Source organism: Phaethon aethereus (assembly GCF_964289735.1).
Source record: "Phaethon aethereus genome assembly, chromosome: 5".
Taxonomy (NCBI): Eukaryota; Metazoa; Chordata; class Aves; order Phaethontiformes; family Phaethontidae; genus Phaethon; species Phaethon aethereus.
In genome coordinates this window covers 30,807,640-30,832,702 of record NC_138579.1, presented here as the reverse complement: position 1 = coordinate 30,832,702, position 25,063 = coordinate 30,807,640, and the positions used below count along the sequence as shown (strand labels likewise).

Sequence of the window (25,063 nt, the reverse complement as noted above, 5' to 3'; positions counted from 1 at the left end):
TATTCAAAATTTATCATCCATATTGCAAACCCGTTAGTTATCCAGGAGAGCTGTTAGTTGTTCACAGGAATAAACTTCTGTCATCCTTGGGATTACTCAGATGAGTAAATGTTCATCGGTGTCAAGAAGTGACGCTGTGCTTTAGCAGCAATCCTTATGGGACCTGGGAAATGTTAAGTGGGTGTATATGTGTTTATATATGTGTGTGTATATATATATAATTAGCTTCACAACTATATGCAGGGCTTTCACCACTTACATTCATGCACAGACACCCCCCCGCCACGTATACGTCGCAGCACAAAAACTGGTTTGAAGTCTATAATGCAGCTTGCAGGTGAAAATACATTTTCTAAAATTCTTAGCTGTAGACTGCTATCTGTATTTTAGCATTTGGTGAAACTAATGGCGCAACACCATTTCCCGTTTAATTGATGAAGTTAAAATGCTTGGCTGCTAATGAGTGTATTAGCAAACAATATACCCTTAACAAGCTTAAGCAGCTCAGGATTTTAAAAAGCAGCTTACTGTCCTCCTCATTTTTATAATACAAAATGTACTGCCTTCTACAAATTGCTTGATGGACTGATGAAGTACTATAATTATAGTTGTATTGCAGTTTTGACAAAGCCACAATAACAGATTGTGGTTTAGTCCCCACTCTAGGCACACAACTCTTTGCATTACAAAACCCAGTTTTACTGGTCTAATTCTTACTGAGAACAAAAGGCACCTGGAGATGTTAACTATATACTAAAAGAAAACTTGGAATCTAGGAAATAATAATATTGAAGCATGACTTTTCTTCTCGCAGTTAGTTCATTGGGAATGGTATCTAATGAAGAGTTGTCTAACGGCTTGCTTGTTTGGAACTAATTAAAGACAGATATCCTAAATAGAAAAAGGATCATGGGAATTACATTAGGTGTCTGGAGACTTGTTATTCTTTTGGTACTCTGAGTAGATTGAGAAGTTGTTAGGAATTCAAGAAATAAGCTAATAAAAAGTTCTATTTTTCTGGTTATTGGCCAACTTTTGTATTTTTGTTTGCAATAAGATTTGTGCCAACAGGCTAGGGGCTTGAATAAAACATTTAAACATTTGTGCATTAACACATTATGGTGAAAAGAGAGTCTTGTGCTTTCACTCAGTGCATTTCAGCCTTCAATTAATGTGAAAGCACTACAATGCCTATGCAACTTCTCTTGCCTAGTGGTGCACCATTTATCATTGCAGTTTTACATTGACCTTGACACCCACTTCATTAGAATAAAGATTGTCTACCATTTAGGTTACATTGTTCCTCTGCACAGAGACCCCATGCAAATTTCTGTTCAGATAGAAGAGCTGTGAGCCTGTCAGAGGTCATCTGCATTAAATGATTGCAGCTATTTTCCAACTGCTTCTTTTCATTCTACTCAATTCAGGCTAGGAGGATCAATCAAGCCCTCTGCCTGAAACAGTGGGACTGCTGGGAATATAACTGTTTTTGGTAGTAGTGGATATGCCCTAAACAGTATTAAATATTTAATATAAATTCATTAAAGGGCATACAAAGTCTTCAAAAAGATATTACATTTATAGTAAAATTTAAAGGGTTGGGATCATCTTCCTTAAAAAAAGGCAGAACAATGGGTACTGACTGCATAATTTTTTAATGTAGGCAAAATTTCGTTCATGAAGTTACTTAATATTTCTTTCAATGTGTTTATTTCTCTAGCTGCCACAAGAAAGGAATGCATAGCAGAAGTGTAATCTGCATTTGCTACTTTCTGAAACAAAAAAGCAAGATGTCTGCAGGGGGTTAAGACAAAAGTGCTAAGATTTGTTCTGTTTTACAGGCATGCACCCATACGCACGTGCACTCTCACACAAATACATACTGTACTATTGTGCTTATTTGTCGGGGAAAAAAGCAAATGGAAATAAGTTAGCGCTCTCCTTCTTGAGTTTTCTGAGTGATATAATTGGAATTAAATTATTAATGGGAGATACTTAAAAAAGATTGTTTTATGATCTTCTATTAGAGAATTTGCAATTCATTTTAATATTTGTAGTTTGATTTATATTAAAGATAATGCAATCTATGTCCAATTAACAATACATAGCCAATGTAATATGATTTCCAGATCATGCAAATGGAATAAACTAGAAGAGGAAAAACTGATTCTTAACCTCAGATGTAATTTGCTGTGTGAGTTCTGGCAATTTTAAATGACATTGCACTTTTTAATTTTTCCAAAGGCTCAGCAGCAAATTTATCCCAATCAAGAAAGCCTATTATTAATTTACAAGGACAATTGTAGGAGTCTTTATAATTTCCCTGTGCAATTATTTGCCATAAATTGCTAATAGTGAAATACATGAAGTTTGCAAGAAACAGCAACTGCTATTTATCTAGACAGATCACTCAGCCCATATCTTGAATGTTGTCCAGAGGTTCTAGTGCTATTGACAGCATTAAGAAATACAACCAAGCTTCTGGACGGTGTCTAAAATGTTTCACACTGATAGTACCAAAAAGGTAGAAGCTTTAAGAACTATTGTGAGGGGTAGGCTGGCCTCTAGCAGATTCCTTCACTTTGCTTGTATACAGCTGAGCTTTGGACCCTGGACTTTGGAATAAAAAGACTCTTTGTTCATCGCTGAATGGCATTAGGCATGGGCTTCCTAAGGGGCCACCATGAAGCCTAGCATGAAGAGTGCAAACATTATCCAGAAAGCAAAGTGAGAATGTGTGCGAAGAGATGATGGACAAATACTGCTATATGTGCATTGCTATATTTTTATACAGGTTTACATTACATATTTGGTGAATTTGCTTGCAGAGTGCTCTTTACTCAATTTTAGGCATGCGTCATATTTGCAAACGTATGCCAGCGCTGACTATGCATGTACATACAGACGCTGAACGTGTGTGTGTGTATGTATGTGTGTCTGCAGCAGTTGAAACACCCCGAAAGGCAAGTTTTTAAAATTGAAATATCCAATCCAGGTAAAACTAAAATTGCAGGTCACTCAGTCCTGATCTCAGTTGTACATCATACAGTGCCATTTGACTGAAGATACTTCGTTAGTATGCGAATGAAGGAATGCAGAACATCTATAAATAGCACACCCTTATTCCAATAATGGAGAAAGTTCCCTGGCTTAATTCTTCTGTACTTCGTAGCCATAGCTCCACTGTGTGTTCAGTATGTCTAGTCTCTTTTCACTATAACCAACAGAAGCACCATACAAAAGTCTTACAATGGATGTCTTAATCTCTCTGTGTGCTTTTAGAGCATTATTTTGAATTCCATCATGCAGGCTTTTTTTTTTTCCTTTCCTCTTCTGAAGTTTTATTACAACAACAGAATTCCCAGGGAGCTTTAGGGCCAAGGTTCGCATAATATTGCCCTGAAGTTTTGCTCGAGGGGTGGAATCCACACCCCAGTCCTGATCATCTTTTTGTGGTGTTTCTCTTTCTGAAAGATGCAGTGCGCAGTCTTACAGAGTTGTTAACTGTGTACAGATTTTTTTATTGTTTACCAGACAGTGCACATCTACGAACCTTTCATGATGATTTCTTTCTCTGACCTCTCAGTGACTAGGCATCTTGTTCCTTAACACTGAGGGAGGCTGAAAAATGCTTGAGTTGCTCAATGTGTGCCTTCTATACCAGTTTCAAAATGGCTTATTCTTCTGGTTTCCATGGTGACAATTAACACTGTTACAAGGCATTGTTCCAGTCTCCATTTGGGCAGAATTTTCGGGTGTGATTTTTCACACAAAAAATGTTTTATATAATTTTTTAAAGGGAAAAAAAAAAAAGGAAGAAAATACAAGGAAACCCAAAAAACCCCAGGCATAGTTTAGTATAAAGTGTCAATAAATGTGTCTCAATCAAGCCTGCTTGGATTTCTTAGCATATTTATTTTTATCAGGGGAAGTAAGGTTTTAACTTGCTTTGTTTTGGAATTCAACTTCTCATGGTTTAAGTATTTTTGCCAAACTTATTCACAGATAAATGCTACTGCCTTTTTTCAAATTCCACTATTTGTCCTTTGAGAAATATTGATCGTATTGAGTGAGAAGGAATAAAAAGCCAAAATTCTTAACTTACATAACAATGTTTTGGATTTCTTTCGAGTGGCTTCAGGAGCACAAAACCAGCCATGCATGCACACAGCTAATCATGCTGTAAATATCTTGCAGTTTTTCCAGTATGTTGTTGTTTGGGTTTTTTTCCCCTCAGGTTTTTAAATATGACAGGTGTTGTGGGAAATTAAATATTACTCATTTATTTATTATTGTGGCTGTTGTGAGAAACCTGTGACTTTAACTTTCTTAATCTCATTTTTAACTATTAAACAGTAATCTGTATCATAGCATCCACAGATTGTAACAATGGAGCAGCCATTGCTCACTAAAAGCTGAGGAAAGAATGAATCTGAAGATTAAATTATCTTCTCACCACAGGATTAAGTAGTCCTACCAGACTAGGGTTGTGCAGCACTGATAGAGCTGGTAGCTAATTTTTCCAGGCAACTGCTTAGAGTGTAGGTGTTTAATGGATTAAAAAATAGCATTAGCAATAGCATCTTGTGCTATCAGTTCTCAAAGCGTACCTCCTGTACATGAAGCTCTTCCCTTAACTTAAAATACACACTGCATGTTAAATATCTAGGAGTGAAACAATACTGACTCTCAGTCACATACCAATACATCCAATAATGAACTGAATTCTTTCATCTTTTACAGTTACAGTATAATGCGTTTTCTATCAATCAGCACTTTCATCATGCTTGTTTATACAGTAGGTTACATGGTGACAAAGACAGAGCGCCCACATAAAATCTAGCTTATTTATTTTTTAATGTAATAACCTTTTATAACATCTGTCACACTATTTGGATTATGCTGCACTGAATTATTTTGTCTAGTCCAAAATTCAATGAAACGTCTTCCGTTTCTGTGTTAACAAGAGCATTGTAGTTACGAAACATGCAATGTATTTTATTTCTTCATCAGTCCTGCATTGTCCAGGAACACATCCAGCCCCAGCCCCGGCAGCAGGAACTGCCAGCCTAGGACAGGTGATGAGTATTAACTCGCCGTGCCTGCACCCGTGTCACGCAGCTAGAGGACTCCCTCAGTCTATTAATTCACTTGACAAAAGAAAGGGAGTCGCGCGGACCGGATTTCAGTGCCTAGCAAATTGGACTCTGGATTCCCCTTGATATTACATGTACTTATGGAAATAATTATGCAAATCCTTTTCAGCTATATCATCTTTAAATAGAAATCAGATTACATAAAGAAGATTGTAATCTCCTCCAGTAACCATTCCAGCTGAAAAGGCAGTAATGCAGGACCAAGAAGCATACTTGTTGAACATTTAGTCCAATAAAATGGTGTTGCCTCTTGGCAGATCCAGTTCCCCAGTGCCAAACCCGGTTGATACCTACCGTTGTACATCCCCGACACCTTGGCCACAGTAAACCAAGTGTCAAAAGGCAAATTCCTTGTAAACAATTCCATGGGTTTACTATGCATATTCATGTAATTTTGGATACGCAGACACCTGATCAGTGTTCATTAATAATGAGAAATGGTTTAAATCACCTCATTTAAAACATTTGCTCTATGATCCACAAATGACTAATATTTGCTGAAGTTTACATAATACAAATGATGTGCATGTGTTGTGTAAATGAGAGATTAAAATATGAAACTAACAATATGCAAACATATGCATGGAAATGCTGAGGACCTGTTAGCTGAAACAGTGATTTCACACCTTTATTATTTTCTTTAAGCTGTCTCCAATTGTATTTTTGCTTTGTTTTCCTACAGAGCATGTTCTTGGATCTGGCAAAGGCACTCGTGTTTTAAACATTCCTTATTCTAGTTTAATTTTTTATACTTAGCCCAGTTATTAACATTTTCAGTATGAGCTGCTATAGCAGTTTTCTTGGCTGAATTTGAAGCAAAGAAAGCTTAATATTTAGGATGCAATTTGCTAATAGCTATGCACAATTTATGTACATCTTGTAAACACCTTTTTAAGAATATGTGCTGAACTCTCTTCTTTCAGCAAAAGGTGCATTTTTGGCTATATGAGAAGTTACGTTTCTATCAGTGTTTTATACACAAGAGGGAGAGGGAACTAGCTTAACTATATGTAGGGTATGTATATGAGTAGATGCCTGTGTGTTATATTTTATTTTTTGATTTACTGTACCAGCTACTAAAACATCATTAATCGCTATAGTAACTATTATATTTAATACTTAATTGAGGTTTTCAGAGAATACAAGTTTTAAAGAGATTTATTTGCCGATGTGTCTGTAGGTTAGAATTAATTTTTATGGAGTATATAAGTAATATACAGTTAAAATATTTAGAAAGTGTTATTAAAGTAATTATGAAAGAAGCTTCTGTTTTTATTCCTGTTTCCTCTGTCTTTTTTTTTTTAAACAATAAATAACAGTGCAGGACATGAAAGATAGTTTCAGCTTGAAGAAACTATTGGACTGTAGGAGAATTGTGGCTGTTCTCATTTGTGTGCCATTTCACTGCTCCTGTTGGTTGATGCAATAAAAATCAAGTTACTGGTATTGTGTTGTAAGGGACTTATGTCTAATTGATTTCGTAAGGTGAAACTCTCACCTTTTCACATGTAATAGCATTTCAGGCCCGTATATGAGACGGAATCCACAATGAGAGAGAGAAGAAATAAACTGTACAGGAAACATAATTATGAACTTATTTCCTTGTTTGTGGTTTTTTTTTCCAATGGAGAGCCTCAGTGTTACTTGTTGAAGTAATATATTTGAAAAATAAGATACCACTGACTTGAATTAGACAAAAACAGATCAACCTTCAGATGAGAGACTGTTAGTGAATATTACTGCACAAGTGAATATTGTGAGTGAATATTACTGTATGTAATCAATTGCTAACTGCCTGCATAGATACGTCACCCCAAATGCTACGTGCTTGGTACTTAAATCTCTTTCGATATGTCATGAGAAGGTTGCTTGCTTAAAAAAATAAAATTAAAAAATGACATAGTGAGCATGATCATAACTAAGCACATGGAATTAAAGTTTAATTTTTTCATAGAGAAAACTCTTTACAGTAGCTAACATTATCTATTTCTTGTCATTTTAGAGATACAATGTAGAAATGTCAATCAGGCACCCGAAAAAGATGGAACTGCTTAGTAAGGTTGAAGCTCTGAAGAAAAGTGGTGTTTTACTACCAAATGATCTCCTTGAAAAAGTGGATTCAATTAATGAAAAATGGGAACTGCTTGGGGTATTTGCATTTTTATTACTGTTTGTGGGTTATGTGTACATTTTTGTGTGTTGAAGTACACTGTCTGTCTGATTTTTAATTTGAGGCACAAATATCTCTCTCTTTCAATTCACCACGTACATTTCAAACAAGCTACTCATGCTATTATAAAAACTCCATAGTATTTTCCTCTTCTGTTGATTTTTTTTTTATTCCATGCTTGTCTCCTGTCTGACTTTAATAATTTTAGTTCTTTAATACATAAAAAAATGTAAGTAAAATATGCCATGTATTACGGGTATGCACCAAGTCAACTATAATGCAGTATATCTGATATACGCTGACTGTCATGCTTGAGTGAATGTTAATAGAATTTATTCTGAAGGTACATGTTAGAGACATCTACTGTTTAACTATTTACTATACCCTTAAGATGAAAAGTGGGATTGTCACTGCATATTTCAGGTCACACTGATGGCTCAAAAACAAATATGCAGATTCAGTACAAATCTCAATACCTGAAGCTAAGAATACAGCCAGGATATGTTTCATGCTGCTGTATTCAGCTCACTTTTGACAAAAGCCAAAAAAGTTTCATGTAATTCATTTCACGCTATGATGGGCTGGGTCTCAGCCAAAGAGTGAGATACAAGAATCTGGCAAAAAAAGCAATATAGTGATTCTGTTACCCAGAGACCAGTGATGGCACCGTGCAGGAGACACTATTGTCCTATTGTTGTAAAACAGCTGAGAGAGAGAGAGGTCAAACTATATATTTTTCCATCCACTTCTCTCCTTAATTGCCTTCACTTCAAATCAAGGGTAAGATAAATTTATAAATTACTTTAAATGATTAATTATAGATGTGTGATATTAACAATACAGTTACATTGCATAATTTTGCATGCTATTATCTTAGTTTAAAAAACATTTCTAATATATTACGAGTAAGCTATACGTGCAACCTGCCAACAGCATTTTAAATACTGACTTGTGTCACTTTAGCTTGTGTGATAATGCAGTAGCCTTTTTACAGAGGGTGGGGCTTTGTTACTTCAGCATAGTTGTTTCTAGTCGCTTGAGTCTCTAAAGGTGCAAATTGTCAGAAAATGTTAAAAGTTGCCTTATGACTAGTGAGCTTATTACTTTTTAGTTTTAATCTGCAGCATCACCACAAGCATTTTAAAAGTATTTGAACATGATTAAATTTACTGATAAAAATGGGACTTATTAACCTATTCTTTTACATCTGATCATGACAAGTTTATTTTTAAAATAATTTCAGTTGTAAGCCTTCCATTTACGGCTTTCAGTGTATTTAATCAGGTTAATTCAGTGCCACTGGTTAGAGCTGGTAGGATGTAAAACGGAGATAAGCGACTGAGCATAATTCTAAAAATCTAGAAAAACTCTTTCTTAAAAAGACTTGAAGCCCTCCACTTCTCAGTATGTTAAAATCAAAAGATACTTCTGGATTAAGTTTTGCCATTAATTTAAGCATCTACAGAAAAATAAAATATAACTATTACGTTTTTTCCTGCTAAATGCAATTCCGTGAATAATAAGCAGAGTTCGATAGAGTTTTGTTTAATTTAATAAAAACCTCTGCAGAAACTAACAGCACTAGGCATACTGTTTTAATTGGCATGATTACGTTTTAATTGGCATGAAAAAAATTAAAGACAAGGATTTTAACTTCTAACAATGGTAAAATAGAGGGATATGGTTTTTAATATTACTTTCATCTAAGGTGAACAGTGTGGAATGGAAATACATTAGAATGAAATGTCAGTGGTGCGTACAGTTTAATCTGTGAAATTTTGTCCCCTGTGCTGAATATTACTCTGTCTCAATTGCATATTAAACAACCCTATCAAGGCAGGCATTGGCATCTGCTGTGCTGACACAAATTGTGAATTAAATGAAATTGATGTCCTCTGTCGTATATTTATGAAGACGGACCATTCTCTGAAGTATTCTGTTTATGAAGAATTTATGATTGCAAACTGTTCCAGAACAAAAAAGTGGCAATAAATTCTTTTTTGTGACCCTACCCTCCAAGGGCATTGATTTCACCTCCTGCTGCTACTTTTGTTACAGCATAAAAACAATAGCTAGCGCTGGATTCCACTGAGGGTCTTCAAATTATCAATATTTGCACCATGAAAATAGAAGGGTGTTGCCAAGAAAGCATGTTTTTCAGTTATGATCTCCTAAAGATGTTATTTACAGAATGCCACATGGTAGATTAATGTCTGTTGATCTAATTTTATTTTGTTTTAAAGCTTATTTTTGGAAGCTAACTTCATTGTTATAAATTATATGCAGTAACTTTCTAAAGCATGTATTTTCATGCCGTACAGGGTCACCTAAAACTGTATCTTCATGTTACAACAATTAACCGCTGCTAATTATCAGTTTAAAAGGTTATTGGATGTGATTGTCAGTGTATATTCAATATTCTACAATCAGTAACACAGATCTGGTGCTTATAATAAGTGTCAGCCTGACAGCCTCTTATAGGTCAGATAAAACACTGCTTGGCGTAGAAGGAGCAGGCAACAGCCTATCTCCCTTGTGATGTTAAAGGATTGCCTTTCAAAATACTGAAGGAAGGTAACTTTCTATCCCTGGCCTCTTCAGAACATCCATTATGCTCACAGCGTCCACTATCAAAATGTTATTCAGTGGTTCTTTTATTAGAAATACTACTCTGAAAAGCTGTAGTAAATTAGTTTCATTAGCGATCAGAGGTGAATGTTTATTCTGGTCCATTATTTTTAAAGTGGATGCTTAACATGGAGAACTTAAATCCGAATTTAGTTGCCTAAATAATTGGCCTGATGTTCAGGAACGCTGAAGCTTGGCAATTTCTAGCTTATCAACATCTGAATGAGTTCATCCACTTTTAAAAGCAAACCAGCTGTTTTGTGACCTAACTGTTCCTGTGTACAACCTCGGAGCTACAAGTTTGGAAACTATGACCTGGCAGTTGATAACTCAGAAAATATTTCAATATTCCGGTGTCTCCTCAAAAACTAGATGGTACCTTGGATAAGAGTTTGGTGAACTCAGTGCTTGTCATACTTTCTGTTGCTGCCTAGAGACCAGTAACTCTCATGGTCATAAGTGTCTAAAGCCACGGACAAATTCTGTAGAGTAACGACTTTAAAAAGTTATGTACCATTTTGTCTCCTCTGTCCGTAGTTGCTCTTAATAAACATTGATTTATCATGCTTCCAGCAAAGTCGGTGACCCAGAGAGAACAGCACAAGTGAGAAACAAGGATACAAAAAATGAAATTGATTGGAACAAGGAAACAAAAAATGAAATTGATTTATATTAATACTAATTATTAAAAAACACACATCTCTAGTCATCTAACAGATGCTTCTTGTTGCACATTAACCTGTATATGTTTTGGTACATAAGACTAATCTATGTTTTCTTTATCTGATGTATTAGAAAACCCTAGGAGAGAAGATCCAAGACACAATGGTAGGGCACAGTGGGTTAGGTCCACGTGACCTGCTCTCGCCTGAAAGCGGCAGCCTGGTAAGGCAGCTGGAGGTCAGGATCAAAGAGCTGAAAGGGTGGCTGAGAGATACAGAGCTTTTCATCTTCAATTCCTGTCTGAGACAAGAAAATGAAGGAACAATGAATGCTGAGAAACAACTGCAATATTTTAAGGTAATAAAAAAGCAATCATAGTTTTCATAGACTCCTCTTTCTAGCAGGATAAAATATTTTTCTTACACATGACATAATGCAATGCATGTACATTTGTAATCATATATTAATATTTTCACCTTCATTTATGTACTATGTGTTCATTCATGTTGATTTTATTGAATATTTATAATAATGTTTATTCCTTAGACTTTTTGCAGAAGAGAGCTTTAGAGGGCTAATCACACCGCAATTGGAAAAGCAATGGGACTATTTCATTCTACTTCACTATAAAGCTGAGTTTTGTCACGAAAAGCTTCACTCTGAATTTCAGTCCCTACATCAGTTTAATTAATTAATGTCTTGTGTGATCATCAGCTTAATAGCCTATTTCTCTGCACATATGAGTCAAGAATAGCCTATTTGAGGTCACACAGAGAGATAAATTTAGCATACATGAGAAAACATTCAAGTTTGTGGTGAATAGTTATGTGGGAAAAGACATATACGCTATGAGATTTGCATTAATCTAGGCCACATCTTAAGCCTAAACCTAAAGATTTATGGAAAGGAGAGAAAAGAATTGTAGTCACAATGCTATATTCAGATGGATAAGCTCTTTCAATTGAAGGCCAGCATTCAGCTTCACAACTGACTTAATGCAGGTTGTATATTTTGTTCCATTCCCCAAAAGTAGTGGGACTGTTTAGGAAAGAGGGATATTAAGTTAGCAAACAAACCTGGTAGAACCATACGATTTTCTTCTGTTCATAGCTATCACTTCTAAATAAACCCTCACCTGAGTCATCATTACAGGTCACTTTACTCTGCAAGTGATCTTTGACCAAAGAATAAGAAAGGAATCGTGAGTAATTGTTGAGCTTTAGAGGTAAAGAGGTTTTTCTCTTCCAGTAGTATATCAGGGTGTCTAGGGCAACAGCACTCCTAAGGTGATGGAAAATTTATTAAATACTCACCTCAAAGGGCATGTTGCAAACACTTCTAAACAAATGGGTTTTTTATACAAGCATTCCAGAAAACAACAGCAGAAAAATGACAGTCTTCCCAATTAGTCATTCCTTAACTCTTCTGGTTCCAATCACAAGGATTAGTGAGAAGGTTGTGTCAACATAGATAAAGTTGGCGGGGGTTTTTTCAGGCTCCTGAACATGTCAGTTTGAATGCAGTTTTAAGCCTTCTTATGACATCCATACTTTTTTTTTTTAATGATTTGTGCTCTTCTGCTAATGGGGAAAAATCATGCTGGTTCTGTTTGGTCTATCAGCAAACTTCAAAACTAGTGATTATGAAGGACTCTTGATAGACCTGCAGAACTTCACAGCAATAGATCCATGTTTTCCATAGGAAAGGCTGGATACTTCTTATTTCTGTGGAAAATTATGGCATTTATTGAAGTGCATAACTCTGGATTTAAAAGTCTAATTTCAGACAAACTAGTATTTAAATATATGTTTTTATATATAAGGCTAAGACTTTTACATATATATATATATGAATAGAAATACCATAGCAACTTTACTTGTGTATTTGGAATGTGCATAAATCTCTCAACTGAAATCTTTTAAAATATATATGACATGATGTCATGCCAAGAGCTCTGGAGAGGTTAAACAGGATAGTACCACCCACCATGATGTAACCAGAGTATTCCATTACTCAGTTGATTATCTATTAATTACATAAATAATACATTAATTATTTTCAAAATGGTAGCCATTAGAGTATAAAAAATAATTACCTATCAAAAATGGTGAGAGCACATCACTTTGTCATATATATTAAACCATCTTTGTCTCATTAAATCTGAAATCCACTATAAGTAAGTTTTCCATTCTTCACTGATCTCCTGGGGAAGTGTATAAAAGAGAAAATGGATATAATTAACAATACTGCAATGTATAATACATATATTTGAGAAAGAACATTTAGAACATTTTCAAAAACATTAGCTATGCCACTAGTAGGAAACCTGCTGGGGTTTAGTTTGACTTACTTTCCACTTAACTTAAGAGTTTAACCTTATTACTGCTTTCACTGTGGTAAGTGAATCATTGTTTCTTAATGGAAATTTACTGTGCTGCACCATCCCAATTATACACCTAGCCACTGTACACAGAGAAACCTTTTTGATAAAATAAACTCAACAATGCTGTTGATTATCATTCCGTAATGTTTTAAATTACACTTATGCCTTAGGAAAAGCAGTTATTACATTTTTCAGGTGTTTTCCTTTCGTTGTGCAATTGGAGGGTGAAATGAATGCATAGTTCACATGCAGTTGGGACCCAAGATGAGAACAATGTTGTGGCAGGAGGGGTTGTTAAAGTCACTAGTAGGAAATTATTTTGACTTCTTTGTTTTCTTTTATAAAAAATCATGCCATATTAATTTGAGTGTTCTTTTTATTAAAGAATGTACTACTGCATTACTTTTCTTTTGGGATATTGCTGTGCAATAATAATACTTAGCATTTCTATAGTGCTATCCAGCCAAGGACCTGTACATGCTGTACCATCATTAATGAACTAATCCTCACTAAACCTTTAAGGTTGGTATTGTTATCCCGTTTTTAGAAATGAGGGAAGTAAAATGCAAGGACATTAAGTGACTTTTCCAGGTTTTCACAGAAAGTCAATGGTTGTGTTAGGGTAGAACCCAGCTACAGTGACCCTAATCTTTGGCGCTAACCACAAGGCAGCCCTTTCTTCCTTCTTCTGGGTTACTTCTCAATATATTCTATTTTCATATGCGATGAAAACAGAGTGCTTCCTTGTGTTAACCACTGTTTCTTGTTTACAGTCAAAGTTCAAATCCTTCTGGATATGTTTGGCTGATTTGTTTCCATTATTATTAGCATATTTAGATATTAGAATTACTAGAATATTATTAGTTAAGGTAATTACCCAGCTTATGTAAGGTCCTGTGTTTCTTGGTTTTGTGGAAACTACGTGGTATACTTGGGTCAGCCCAGCAATCTCTGTGCAACACAACGTGCAGCCAATCTGCAGAGCCATTTTGTTACTCATTCCACCAGCTTTCGGTGCTCCTGGCTGCCTCAAATATTTTCATATCTCATTGCAAAGGAGAAGCACAAACTTTGCTTCAGTCTATAGTGACACTTGCTGGCTATTCTACTGCAGCATTGTCAGCTTCCAAGCGTAGCCTAACCAGGACTCCTGTAGAGAAGGGGGAAAGAGTGAACACAAGTTGCGCAGCTGTAAAGGGGGAAGTGTGGGTGGCTTACTCCTGATTTGTTTTCTTCTGTTGCAACATGAAAAACCCATTAATCTGGACTAAGAAAAACATGAGATTGACTTAAAATTTGCGAGATCTTCATAATAATGAACATACATTTATTTTATTTATTCATCCTTTTTATTTCTGTTCTGCCTTTTGAGTCCCTCGAGTTCATGTTTTCTAGCTTTTCACTGAAACAATGAGGGCCAGAACCAGAAACATACTTTTTAAATGAAATACAAGATTCTCAGGTAAACACATAATTTTAGCAGCTGAAAGACCTAATGTCATGAGACTAATAATGGGCACAACTGATTTCCTAACCTAATGATGTATGGCAATTTTGTGGGTCAGGAGAGATTTGGAGCAGGAAAGAATAAGGAGCAATAATAAAAAGAATTCACATTCTTTCATGAAAGTTTTAGTAAATCTCATTTGAGTAAGGTCTAGCCAGAAATTTGTGTGCTTGTTGGCTTGTAAGTAGAAGTGTTCTGCCACATTTGCTTTTATGTGTCTGGGACTTCAAAAAGCATGCTGTTTTCTCTGCAAAATGCCCTCCAAAAGACAGCAAGGGATCCTAAATAATTAGTCATGTATTTCTGTCATTTGCAATAAAACTTATGACTTTGAGTGTTCAATATAGAGAAATGACCTATCAGCATCAAAAAGGTAGTTGTTATGGCTTTGGCTCATACATCAGCTATTCAAGAACAAGCTTAGACTTGCAAGTATCTGTCCATCTCAGAATCCCCTCTCAGTCACGCAGAACTGGGAAAGCTTCTATTGCTTTCGGTAGCCAGATTTAGAAACGATCCTGTTCTCCTTCCAAACCAAGTTTGGAGGGGGAACAGGAGTTTCCTGTTTAGAATAGGATTGTAGTAGAGGTTTTCTGGTAAATTATATTCTTTGACAACAATAGGGTTGCATTTCATGTAGTTTTCTGATCTGGTTTTATGTGAAGCAGTGAGCAACACGCTGTATATATTGTCATACCTGTCTCCATAATCTGTATTTGGAACTTTAAAAAAGAGAGGCCTGATTTTCAGCAGTACTGAAAGCTTGTGGTTCTCATTGACTTTAGTCAATGTATTCATTAAAGAAATTCAGACTGTTTATTCATACCAACAAATGTTGGAAATGTTTTCTCATTTAATATTTCTAAAAGTCAATTGTCTATTGAATTCCATAACTAGTAGTATCCATAACCATTTGTTTGCCTTGTAAACAGTGTAAAATATCTGATGCTTGTAACTATTTCTAATGAGTAGACTCACTCAGAAGTGTATGTTTTAATCTTCCACTAAATTTGTGACTGAGCATACAAGATGATGCAATGTCATTTAAAAAGAAGTATTTCTCAGCACCATGTCTTATTTCTCCAATGCCTAAAGCAACTGAACTTTCTGATTTAACCATATAGGTTGCATTGATAATTAATCATCAATCAGCTAGTCAGTACTTCTTATGATGCTTTTCATATTAACTAAGTTCGCATAAGAGTCAGCACAATTCAGTTAAACATAATTCTATCAAATACAACACAAGTTCATTTGGGAGCATATAAGATTATGGCCAAACTGAAATCAAAGGACAGTATTAACTTTGAGTAAAGGTTTGAAGACTCAGAGATTGGAGAGACGCGCTGGCTCTTCCTACAGGTGCCAGGAATCACTTTCGCTACTGCATTTTGGATCTTTTACAATTTTTGGAATGATGTTCCTGGCAGAGCTGCAGTCAAAGAATTACAGAAATTCAGTGTACATGTATGTAAAACAGTTTCCAATAGAAAGTCCAAAAGAAGTCAAGCAGGATTTAATCCTTTTTATACCTCTAAGATGATTTTTAAAAAGTTGTAATAATTGTAATAAATTTCTCAAAGAGTATGACTTCAGAGCTGTAAATCTTTTCAAAGATGAAAAAATGTTTACCCAAATTTTGTTTGGATCAAGTTTTAACAAACAGAAAGGCATACAGTATTAAATCTTAAGAAAAACAGGTAGGATTCCAAAGTCAAATGTAGCCTCATGCCACTTACAGTGGTTTGAAGCAAACTCAGGGAGAATTTACATGACTTACCACCCCAAAGCAGCACTTCTGTAGACCACTTAAATGAGAAGCCACCTCATTATAGTAAAGCAGCTCTACGTATTTTTTGCCAAAAATGTGGTATTTTGGCCCTAATACAATACATGGTTTTATAGCTCTAATTTAATTTTAATATATTCAAATATCAATGCTCAATACTATATATATACACACACACAGAGTACTCAAATACTTAATATACTCAAGTGTATCTCAAATTTTGATGTAATATACTTACTACTCACTGAAAGTTCAGTTTGTGTTTCAATAAGCTCTCACTATTTAAGGCAACACTAATACAGTTTACAGTTCCTATTTAGGACTAAATATCCCATCTGAGATAGCAGCTATCGTTCCATCATCCTATTTAGACCGTGAAGCTCGAACTGTGAATTCTTTGAGGTTTTTTACATTGTTACTCAGTTTTTAATTAATCAAAATCTCAAAGTTAATCATAAACGCTCTCTGGTTGTCTAAAACCATTTCCCCCATACAAGTGCTCCCTTTGCTGGGGGAAAGAAAGGGACGCAGAAGATCTGGCCACCAGGGATGGTTGGATCTGACATGCTGCAGGGTTCCACAGAGGTATCATAAGGTATCTGCATGCAGTTCTAATTCAGCAGTGGCAATGGCCTTCTGGACTAGGATTGTGGTGTGGGATGGAGGTTACTGTAGTAACAGGAGAATTGTTATTATTCAGTTATTAAAACTGAATTCCGCAGAGCTCCAATATAGCAATACACTGAATCCTTTGGTGGAGGAGAGAATAGCCTAGTTGCTATTTTTAGGCTGCTAATTCGTATTTTCCTTTCTTCCTAGCTCTGTCTGTCTCTCTACTGTCTCCTTATTTCTGGTATACCAAGCTGATTACCCTGCAGACAGCATAGCCATATGGTAGAGGTATGTTAAAGCAGGCTAGCTTTAGACACCTACAGTGCAGAGATCTGAGCTTCTTTTCTGGTAATTTGGGGGGATGGTGGGAAGCACTTTTGGGGTGCAATTATTCTGTCCTGTTTTAGACATCGGGCTATGGTGCTGTACCTCAGAATACCTGCTTCTAAATGACTAGCTCAGGCATCAAGTTCTCCATCAGCTCAGATGAATCCCACTCAAGGATTCATCAGGAATGTCTTTAGGACTTGAGGGACTTGAAGACATTGAGGCAACTGCAATCCCAGCTCAGAAAGATTTACTGCTAATATCTGTGAGGTTCTCCCACACTAACTACAGGCTTATTTCTTTTCCAGAAAAGTTGAGCCCAAATTTCTTTCTTGGCCATCCTGAATGTGCCATTGGGTGCTTATTTGAACCAGTGCCTTCGTGTTAACTGGAGCTGGTGAGAAGGAGGCAATGGGGCTCTTGTCCCTGTCTTTCTTACTGTACTGGCATGGTCTGCCTTTAATTCTCATGTCATGAGTAGTCTTGTAAGACTTGAGGTCTGACTCAAGCTGACAAACACAGAAGACACCCTGGTTACAGGGAAAGCTGTCCCAAACTGGTCATTACAAAGTAAAACTTGCAATTTCATAGTGACAAACAGCTTAGAGTTCCTTTTCCCAGCTTTTCACATCAATGACATCTGCAGACTTTGGGCTATATTTCCTTTCTTAGTCATGACCTCTTGAAGAGTCGGATGTGTGGAAGTGAAAATAGCTGACTTGGCTTCTTTTGAGAACACATTCTCAGTTTCATCACTTATTATTATCATTGAAGATAACATTGATTTCCTTCTTTTGACCCACCCAAATGATTCCTTGAAAATGTGACTGCTTATTGTCCTGCTATTGCCTTGAAGATCTATTTACTGCAAAAACACAATCTTTCTCCTCTGTTACTATCACCCTGGAAAAGGAAAGTGAGAAGAAAGCAAACAATGACAAAAGAAAAAGAGAAAGAAATCTTTCCCCTAAAAATAAGCCAAAATTGATTTGCATGGATTTACAGAGAGGGTCGGTACTTTGGTTGGCCTCTGTCATGGTTTAGCCCCAGCTGGCAACTAAGCACCACGCAGCCACTCACTGGCCCCCACCTCCCCAGGTGGGATGGGGGAGAGAATCAGAAAAGCAGCCTCACGGGCTGAGATAAAAATGGTTTCATAGGACAGCAAAGAAAGAAGAAATCATAATAATACTACCAATATTACTGATAAAGGAATATACAAAACCAAGTGATGCACAATGCGACAATTGCTCACCACCCAGTGATCGATAGCTCGTCCCCAAGCAGCGATTCCCGCCCCTGGCCAACTCCAGTTTCTATACTGAGCATGATGTTACACGGTATGGAATATCCCTTTGGCCAGTCTGGGTCAGCTGTCCTGGCTGTGCCCCCTCCCAGCTTCTTGTGCCCTTCCCCGCTGGCAGAGCGTGGGGAGCCGAAAAGTCCTTGACTGAGTGTAAGCACTACAGCTACTTAGCAACAACTAAAAAGTCAGTGCGTTATCAATGTTATTCTCATACTAAATCCAAAACAGAGCACTAAACAGCCGTTAGGAAGAAAATTGTCTCTATCCCAGCTGAAACCAGGACAGCATCTAAGCTTTATTTCCTTTGTTAGTGATAACATATGGAAAAGCAAGTAGAGTGTGGACTGGAAATATAAGAGAGTTAACAAAAATTCACTGTACTGTCTCTATTAAGGTCTGCTTTGTACTACTGCATGTGATTATACAATTTATTTGATTGTCTATAACTGCCCCTTTGAAGCCATAACATTGCATTTTCAGGTGCAAATCTCTCCAATATTAGTGGATTATTGATTGAATAGTGTTCTCTGGAGCCATTAAATCCTACTAATGATGGTTTGCTTTAACTGGTGGATCACTGACCTAGTAGACCTTTGCCTAATTTTGGTTTCAGTACTGGACAGGTTTCCCAAGTTCCATCTTTGCGTGTAAGTTAATAGATCATAGTCCCAGTAGGGAATAGTATTATAGACTGTATTAGTACCTTTACTCACACTAAAAATAATTTCACACTGCCAGGAAACCCATTGATTTTAGTAGAATTATTTGCAGGGTAAAGTATAATTCAGTATGAGTAAGAATATGGGTGTAAAAGAACAGGCCTTCAGTATACATTCTGAAGTGTTATTGCAATGCTTATCAGGTATATTATGTATCACAAGCATGAGATGTCAGTCAGGAATGGGATTTGCAGACTGGCAACATATTATTAGAGACAGCAGAGTGGCTTAGATTATGCTTGCTGCATAAAGTCAATGGAAAAAAAAAAAAAGATGTATGTAGATTGCTGTCCTTTGCAGGATGACTCCCTTAGCAATCTGTTAGGAAAGTGCTGCATTTCCTCACCTCAGAATAAAACTGAAGGCCTGGCCTCTAATCTGATGGATTTTCTGTTCATTTCTCCAACAGCTGATGATGCAAGGTCATTTGTAGTGCACCGTCTTTCCCTTTAACACAGTGACGCTTATTTTCATGTTTAGAGCACAGTAAGAGGAACCTTGTTATGTTCCCTAGTCTAAGCTTTAGGGAAGGAAAGAAAGCCTGTTTCATGCTCTCTTCGCTTTCATCCTGTTGAGTCTTCTTACCCCAATCCTGTTGTCCAGGCAATGGGAGAATGGCAGCTGAAGGTGCAGTAGTGTGAGTAACGCTGAGCCTCTAAGACCATCATATACAGTCACCTCATCCAGACTTTGGGCTTTTGACAGCCCTTAGCTTTTTGACTGCCATTCACAGTTCATCTTGACCACATGTCCTTCTTCTGTCCTCACCTCTAATTCTAGCATTCTCATAGCCCTGCGGCTCAACTGTGCGTGTCAGAGTCATGATGCCTAGCTTGTACTAGAGGCAAGTTAATGTAAAATTTAACATATTTATGCAAACACTTGCCGAAAACTTATTTATGCAAGTAAGATACTGAGTTAGGCTAGCCTACTTCAGATACGAGTGCACCTACCTCATCACAGTGCTGCCTGGCTCTGGTTGATTCTGCTGCAAGTAACTTCTCTTGTTGAGGACTTTTAGTTTTGTCTTGAGCTGAAACCAAAAAATGTGTGTCAGTGTGTATATTAGTGATTAAGATATTGCAAAAGAATGAAAATAATGTTTTGATGTTTTAATGATATATCTATTCTAAGGATGCATTTCTTTTTTGAAATAAGATGAGGAACACCATTACTAGAAAAGCCTGCTTGTTGTCCTTGTGCATATACAGATACACATGAAAGCACCATAACGTATTTTCCTATGTTTACCCCAGAGCAGCTCAAGCTGTACATTTTTGAATCTAGGCTAAATTTGCTTCACTGCCGCAAGAAAAAAGCCAAAGGAAATCTATTTTTCCTTACTCATTAGATGTGTTTATTTTCCCTTTCCTATCAACCTGCCCTTCCTGAAGTCTCCAAAAGATTAGTCTAATTTATTTTACGTTCACTGCTTTCCCACAGAAAGGTAATACCAATGCACTGCAGGATGGTTTTTTTCCTGTAATTCAAAATAGGGTAAATTCTCACTACAGTTCGCAATATACCAGGGCCATTATACAGGGACAGCAAAAATGCATGTCTACCATCTGTGGAAGAACTAAATTAAGAAAGGGAGTAAGTACAATATTAACATCTGAACTTCAGCCTGAGGGTTACGGGTATTGATGTACATGCATGCACGGAAGTTTGTCCTTTAAAGCCTCTTATATACCTCTGAGGCAGCATACAATATTTTAACAGTTTTAACTGTTCATTAAAGATGGCTGAAATTCTGATACATAACAGTTTTTAGGCAATTGGAGGGGGTTTCTTGGCATCTAATGTGCAATGTCTGTTGAGAAACATCTTGATTTCTTTTAAGCTGTAATTCTAAGTGAATTCTGACAACTGGAAGTAAAGTTCAGCCTAACTTACGCCTCACTTGATTTTGTAAAGTTCCACCTGTACCTTGAGTCACTTAATCTCTTGAATTTCCACACACATTCGTTTGGAACTCTGCCCAGTGTGGTGATATAGCAAAAATTTCAAGTTCGTAAAGTCCGCTACAGGCAACTGAATTTTGGGTAATGTGGTTCAGGATTCATTACAAAAGCAAAACATAGCACTGATATTTATCCCACCGGTCTAATGCTTTCCCTTCTTTTATTTTAGCATTCGAGGAAGGGGGGGCAAAAAAGAAACTAGCACATTGTGCCACTTCTCTCAGGTATTTCTCTGTTAGATCTGTTTCTCTGGAAAGAGAATTCTCGAATTGAATGAAAAGAGGGCACGAACCAAAGGCATTTATAAACACAAACAGTGCCAGACTAGAAAAAAGGATCCTCCTGCCATCACGTCTGGCTCCTCTGTCTGAATGACTTGGCTTATCCCCTGGAACCAAGTTAACCCCAACTTTGCAGTGTGTAGTAAATAGCTCTAAAATATTTCAGTGTGAAAATGAATCTAATTAATCTCCTGTATGAAACACAAGGAAAATAAGGCTTGGAAAAGCTACGTTGTACTTTAGTATGGAAGATACATTTACATCCAATACTGTTTTTCTTTTATTTTTAAAAGTTGCCTTCCTGTAATTGCACACTAGTTTAGAGCTAAGATAGGAGCATCTTAACAATAATGTGCACTTTTTTAACAGATTATTGCCAAAAGTGCATTCTTTATTCCAGGGAGACACTGTAATAGATACCAGCGCTTTAGTAATGATACAAGCAATCTGTAAGCTATTACAGTTTCTTTTATAGTAACTTAATCTTCATATTGTTTTATATGTCTGGAATTTTAATAGTGTTTTTAATTTATGAAGAGAAGCATATTACATATTACTAGTTACATGGGAATATGACCTAAATATCAGACCATTGAACTATATTCTTAGAAACAAATATTTTGAAGAACTTAAATGAGCATAAGGAATAGAGCAAAGAAATTAAAGAATGTCATACAGATGTAAGAGCAGCTTTTATGGAACCAGCCCAGAAGCGTCTATACTGGATTGTTACTGTTTTTAATGCATATTTTGGACTTCTGGAGAAAAATGGGAAAGAACACAGGTACTTTTAGAATGCTATTTAAAAAATAAATATTTTATTTAAAATAAATATATTGACCTAATTAATAAATTTATTTGCATTATTGATTGCAAATAAACACAAATGCCCATGTGTTAATGCTAGTGAAATGAATGAATTAATATTTAAGCTAACTCTATTAAAGACTTGATTATATGTAGAATGTAAGCTCCTATGTCGATTCTTGAAGCCAGTGCAAAAATGAAGTATTTTTTCCTATTAGTTCATTGCCATTTTTAATATGTATAGAAACAGACACAGTTCACAAGCAATATAGTGAACTGTGCTCAGACTTGTAGGAGACGTATCGTAACACTTTGCTAAGCAGTGAATTACAGAGATATGATCAGTGTAGCAATTTAGTGGTTGTAATGCTATTAAAAGTATGACTTTTAAATAAAGAGAACCAGTTCGCTGTTTTGAAAGAAGCCATATTCTACATTAAGCTGTCATTCTGTATTTCTGACTTGCAATTAGATGATATTTCTAAAATGTCAGTCCCAGATTCTGTTGTGACCGTCATCATAATAAAATGTGACAGCAAAGATATTATATCAATACTTTTTCCATAATTAGCATTAAAGATCTCTCAAGGGTTAAGTACAAAGGTTTTCCACTGAATGGTCTACAGGCCTTGTGCCTTTAAAATCTTTTAATATAGCCAAGACTGGTGACAACCAGGAGACAAATCTATGAACAAACCTGTTTGGAGAGAATAGTTTTGTGGTGTGTGATGTATGTTACGTAAATGAGCTTATTAGGACTCTCATCTATTTTATTATTGGTGCCCAATTTAATAGAGGCATTTAAAAAACAATATTTCTGCCTGACTCCTTGAAATGAAGAAGATACATTGATATAATTGAAAGCAAATGATTGCATGTTGTGCCATTTAATCATGTCATTTTTCAATTGCTGTTTTTTGCACTTCACTGCATACTTATAGAATATTTAGCTTCAGTATAGATTAAGTCCCACAGTATGCAACTGAGTAGAATTCCCATATTAGGTGACATTTTCTTTTAACCTTGAAATCAGCAAAAGCACACAGATTTGGCAGTATTTTTCTAAAGGATGACAAGTCATCATTCATTTCCTATCTTCGTCATTTAGCTTTTTTATTTTGAGGAATTACTTTCTTACTAATATTTTTTGATGAATTATTGGGTTTCTTTTTCATTCAGAAACAGAAATTTTCATTTTCACCGTGTGTCCTGTAAAGATGGAAATACAGGCATGCACCATCCCAGACAAGAGAATTTCCAGCAGGCATTGCCATTTCAGAGAAAACACTGAAAACTAAATTTTACCTAGCATTTGCAAGCATATTGTTTCCTGTTTTTCCTTTATTGGTGTATTAGTGATGTTAGCCATGATTCTTTAATTAGCACATTTGAAAACCGAAGTGCTGCACTAGCCAAAATCAGATGTAAAAAGGCAAATTACATTTTTTTAAGAGTTGCAGTTTGATTGTTGTAGTCAGAAGGGCAGCTTCTGTTCTTAGATTTTTGCCTTAATTTCTGCATATGGCTGTTGTACTAAATAACAACAGTTCCATCTTAATTTCGTCTTCCATCAGGCAACAACTGATGCTATAGGAAGGGTATAATTCCTTCCCTCACATACACACATCCCGTAACAAGGAGAAAGAGTAAGCCTCTAGCAGACCAAGGTTAGACAGAATCTTCCTTAGATCTGGTTGTTCCAGATTTATCTGCAGTCAAGCTTCTTTCATTTTCCTAAAAACACCCAGTATTCCTCATACACGGAAACACAATGTAAGCCTATAAATAGCATTTGTCTCAGTATACCGTGGCATTTCTTCTGAAGCTGAAAGCACAAAGAAAATCCATCTGTGTAAGTTACTATTTCTCATCTTGCAATTATTTTCAAAGCTCTGGGTACGTCTGCATGGACTTTTGTTATCCATAATTGTAGAGTGAAAGCAAGAAAGACGGAAATGGTTGAAAGAACTTCAGATCACATCAAATATATGTGGATTATGTGGATTTAAGTGAGCTAAACTAATCTTAAACTGACTCTTAAGCTATTTTAAAGCACAAGTAGTCTCACAGAATTCACTGAGGACCATAGTACTTTTAAATTATCATTAAATATCTGCTTAAGAACCTTGATGTACCAGCGCTTCAGTGGCCAACTCATCTACCATGCTGCGTGCGAAAGCCTCTTTCCCATCCATGTCCTTCAGTCACACAGTGCAGCACAGCTCGGGCGCTGATCCACTGCAGGAAGGATGAGGGATGGAGGGGGACTGAGGCTCGAGGGACTCTAATATTCCTCAACTTCCCACCTTTCTATGCCTCCCACACTCTCTGGCACTGCCTAAAGCTGCACACGTGTTTCTGGTCATATGCCATTCGCTTAGGAGTCATGCAGCTATGCAGAGCACCTTCTGTTCAGATCATGGCTACTTCCATCCCCATAAATAGTGCCATTAGCCCTTGGCTTGGAAAGAGTGTTTGATATCATTCAACTCAGCAGGGGCTTTTCCAGATGATTTAAGGCATGGTATTAACAAGCTGTGAAAGTAGTTTCAGCTAGCCCTTTTTAGCTATGCGGGTGATAACTTCAAAGCACTGAAAATAGGAGTAGGCAGAGGGAAGAAAAATCTTCCAAGATTCTAACAGCACGGACAGGAATCCTCAGTATGGGAAGACATGACTCGTAGTAACACTATAATAAGTAACGCCTCAATGTTATCATGGTATCCGTCGCGAAGCAAAGGACTGGAATAC

The 25,063-nt window shown here is 36.4% G+C and overlaps 1 protein-coding gene across 2 annotated transcripts in view; it reads left to right on the top strand.

Moving 5' to 3' along the window:
* The window catches only part of AKAP6 (A-kinase anchoring protein 6), a gene marked incomplete at its 5' end in the record, with an annotated part of 225,980 nt that overhangs the window by 169,956 nt on the left and 30,961 nt on the right, over window positions 1-25,063 (top strand). For both annotated transcript variants that reach the window (XM_082000781.1, XM_082000780.1), the window contains 2 exons: window positions 7,159-7,305; window positions 10,750-10,974. In XM_082000781.1, the coding sequence (XP_081856907.1) occupies window positions 7,159-7,305; window positions 10,750-10,974 (372 nt within the window). The remainder of the gene's footprint in view (window positions 1-7,158; window positions 7,306-10,749; window positions 10,975-25,063) is intronic.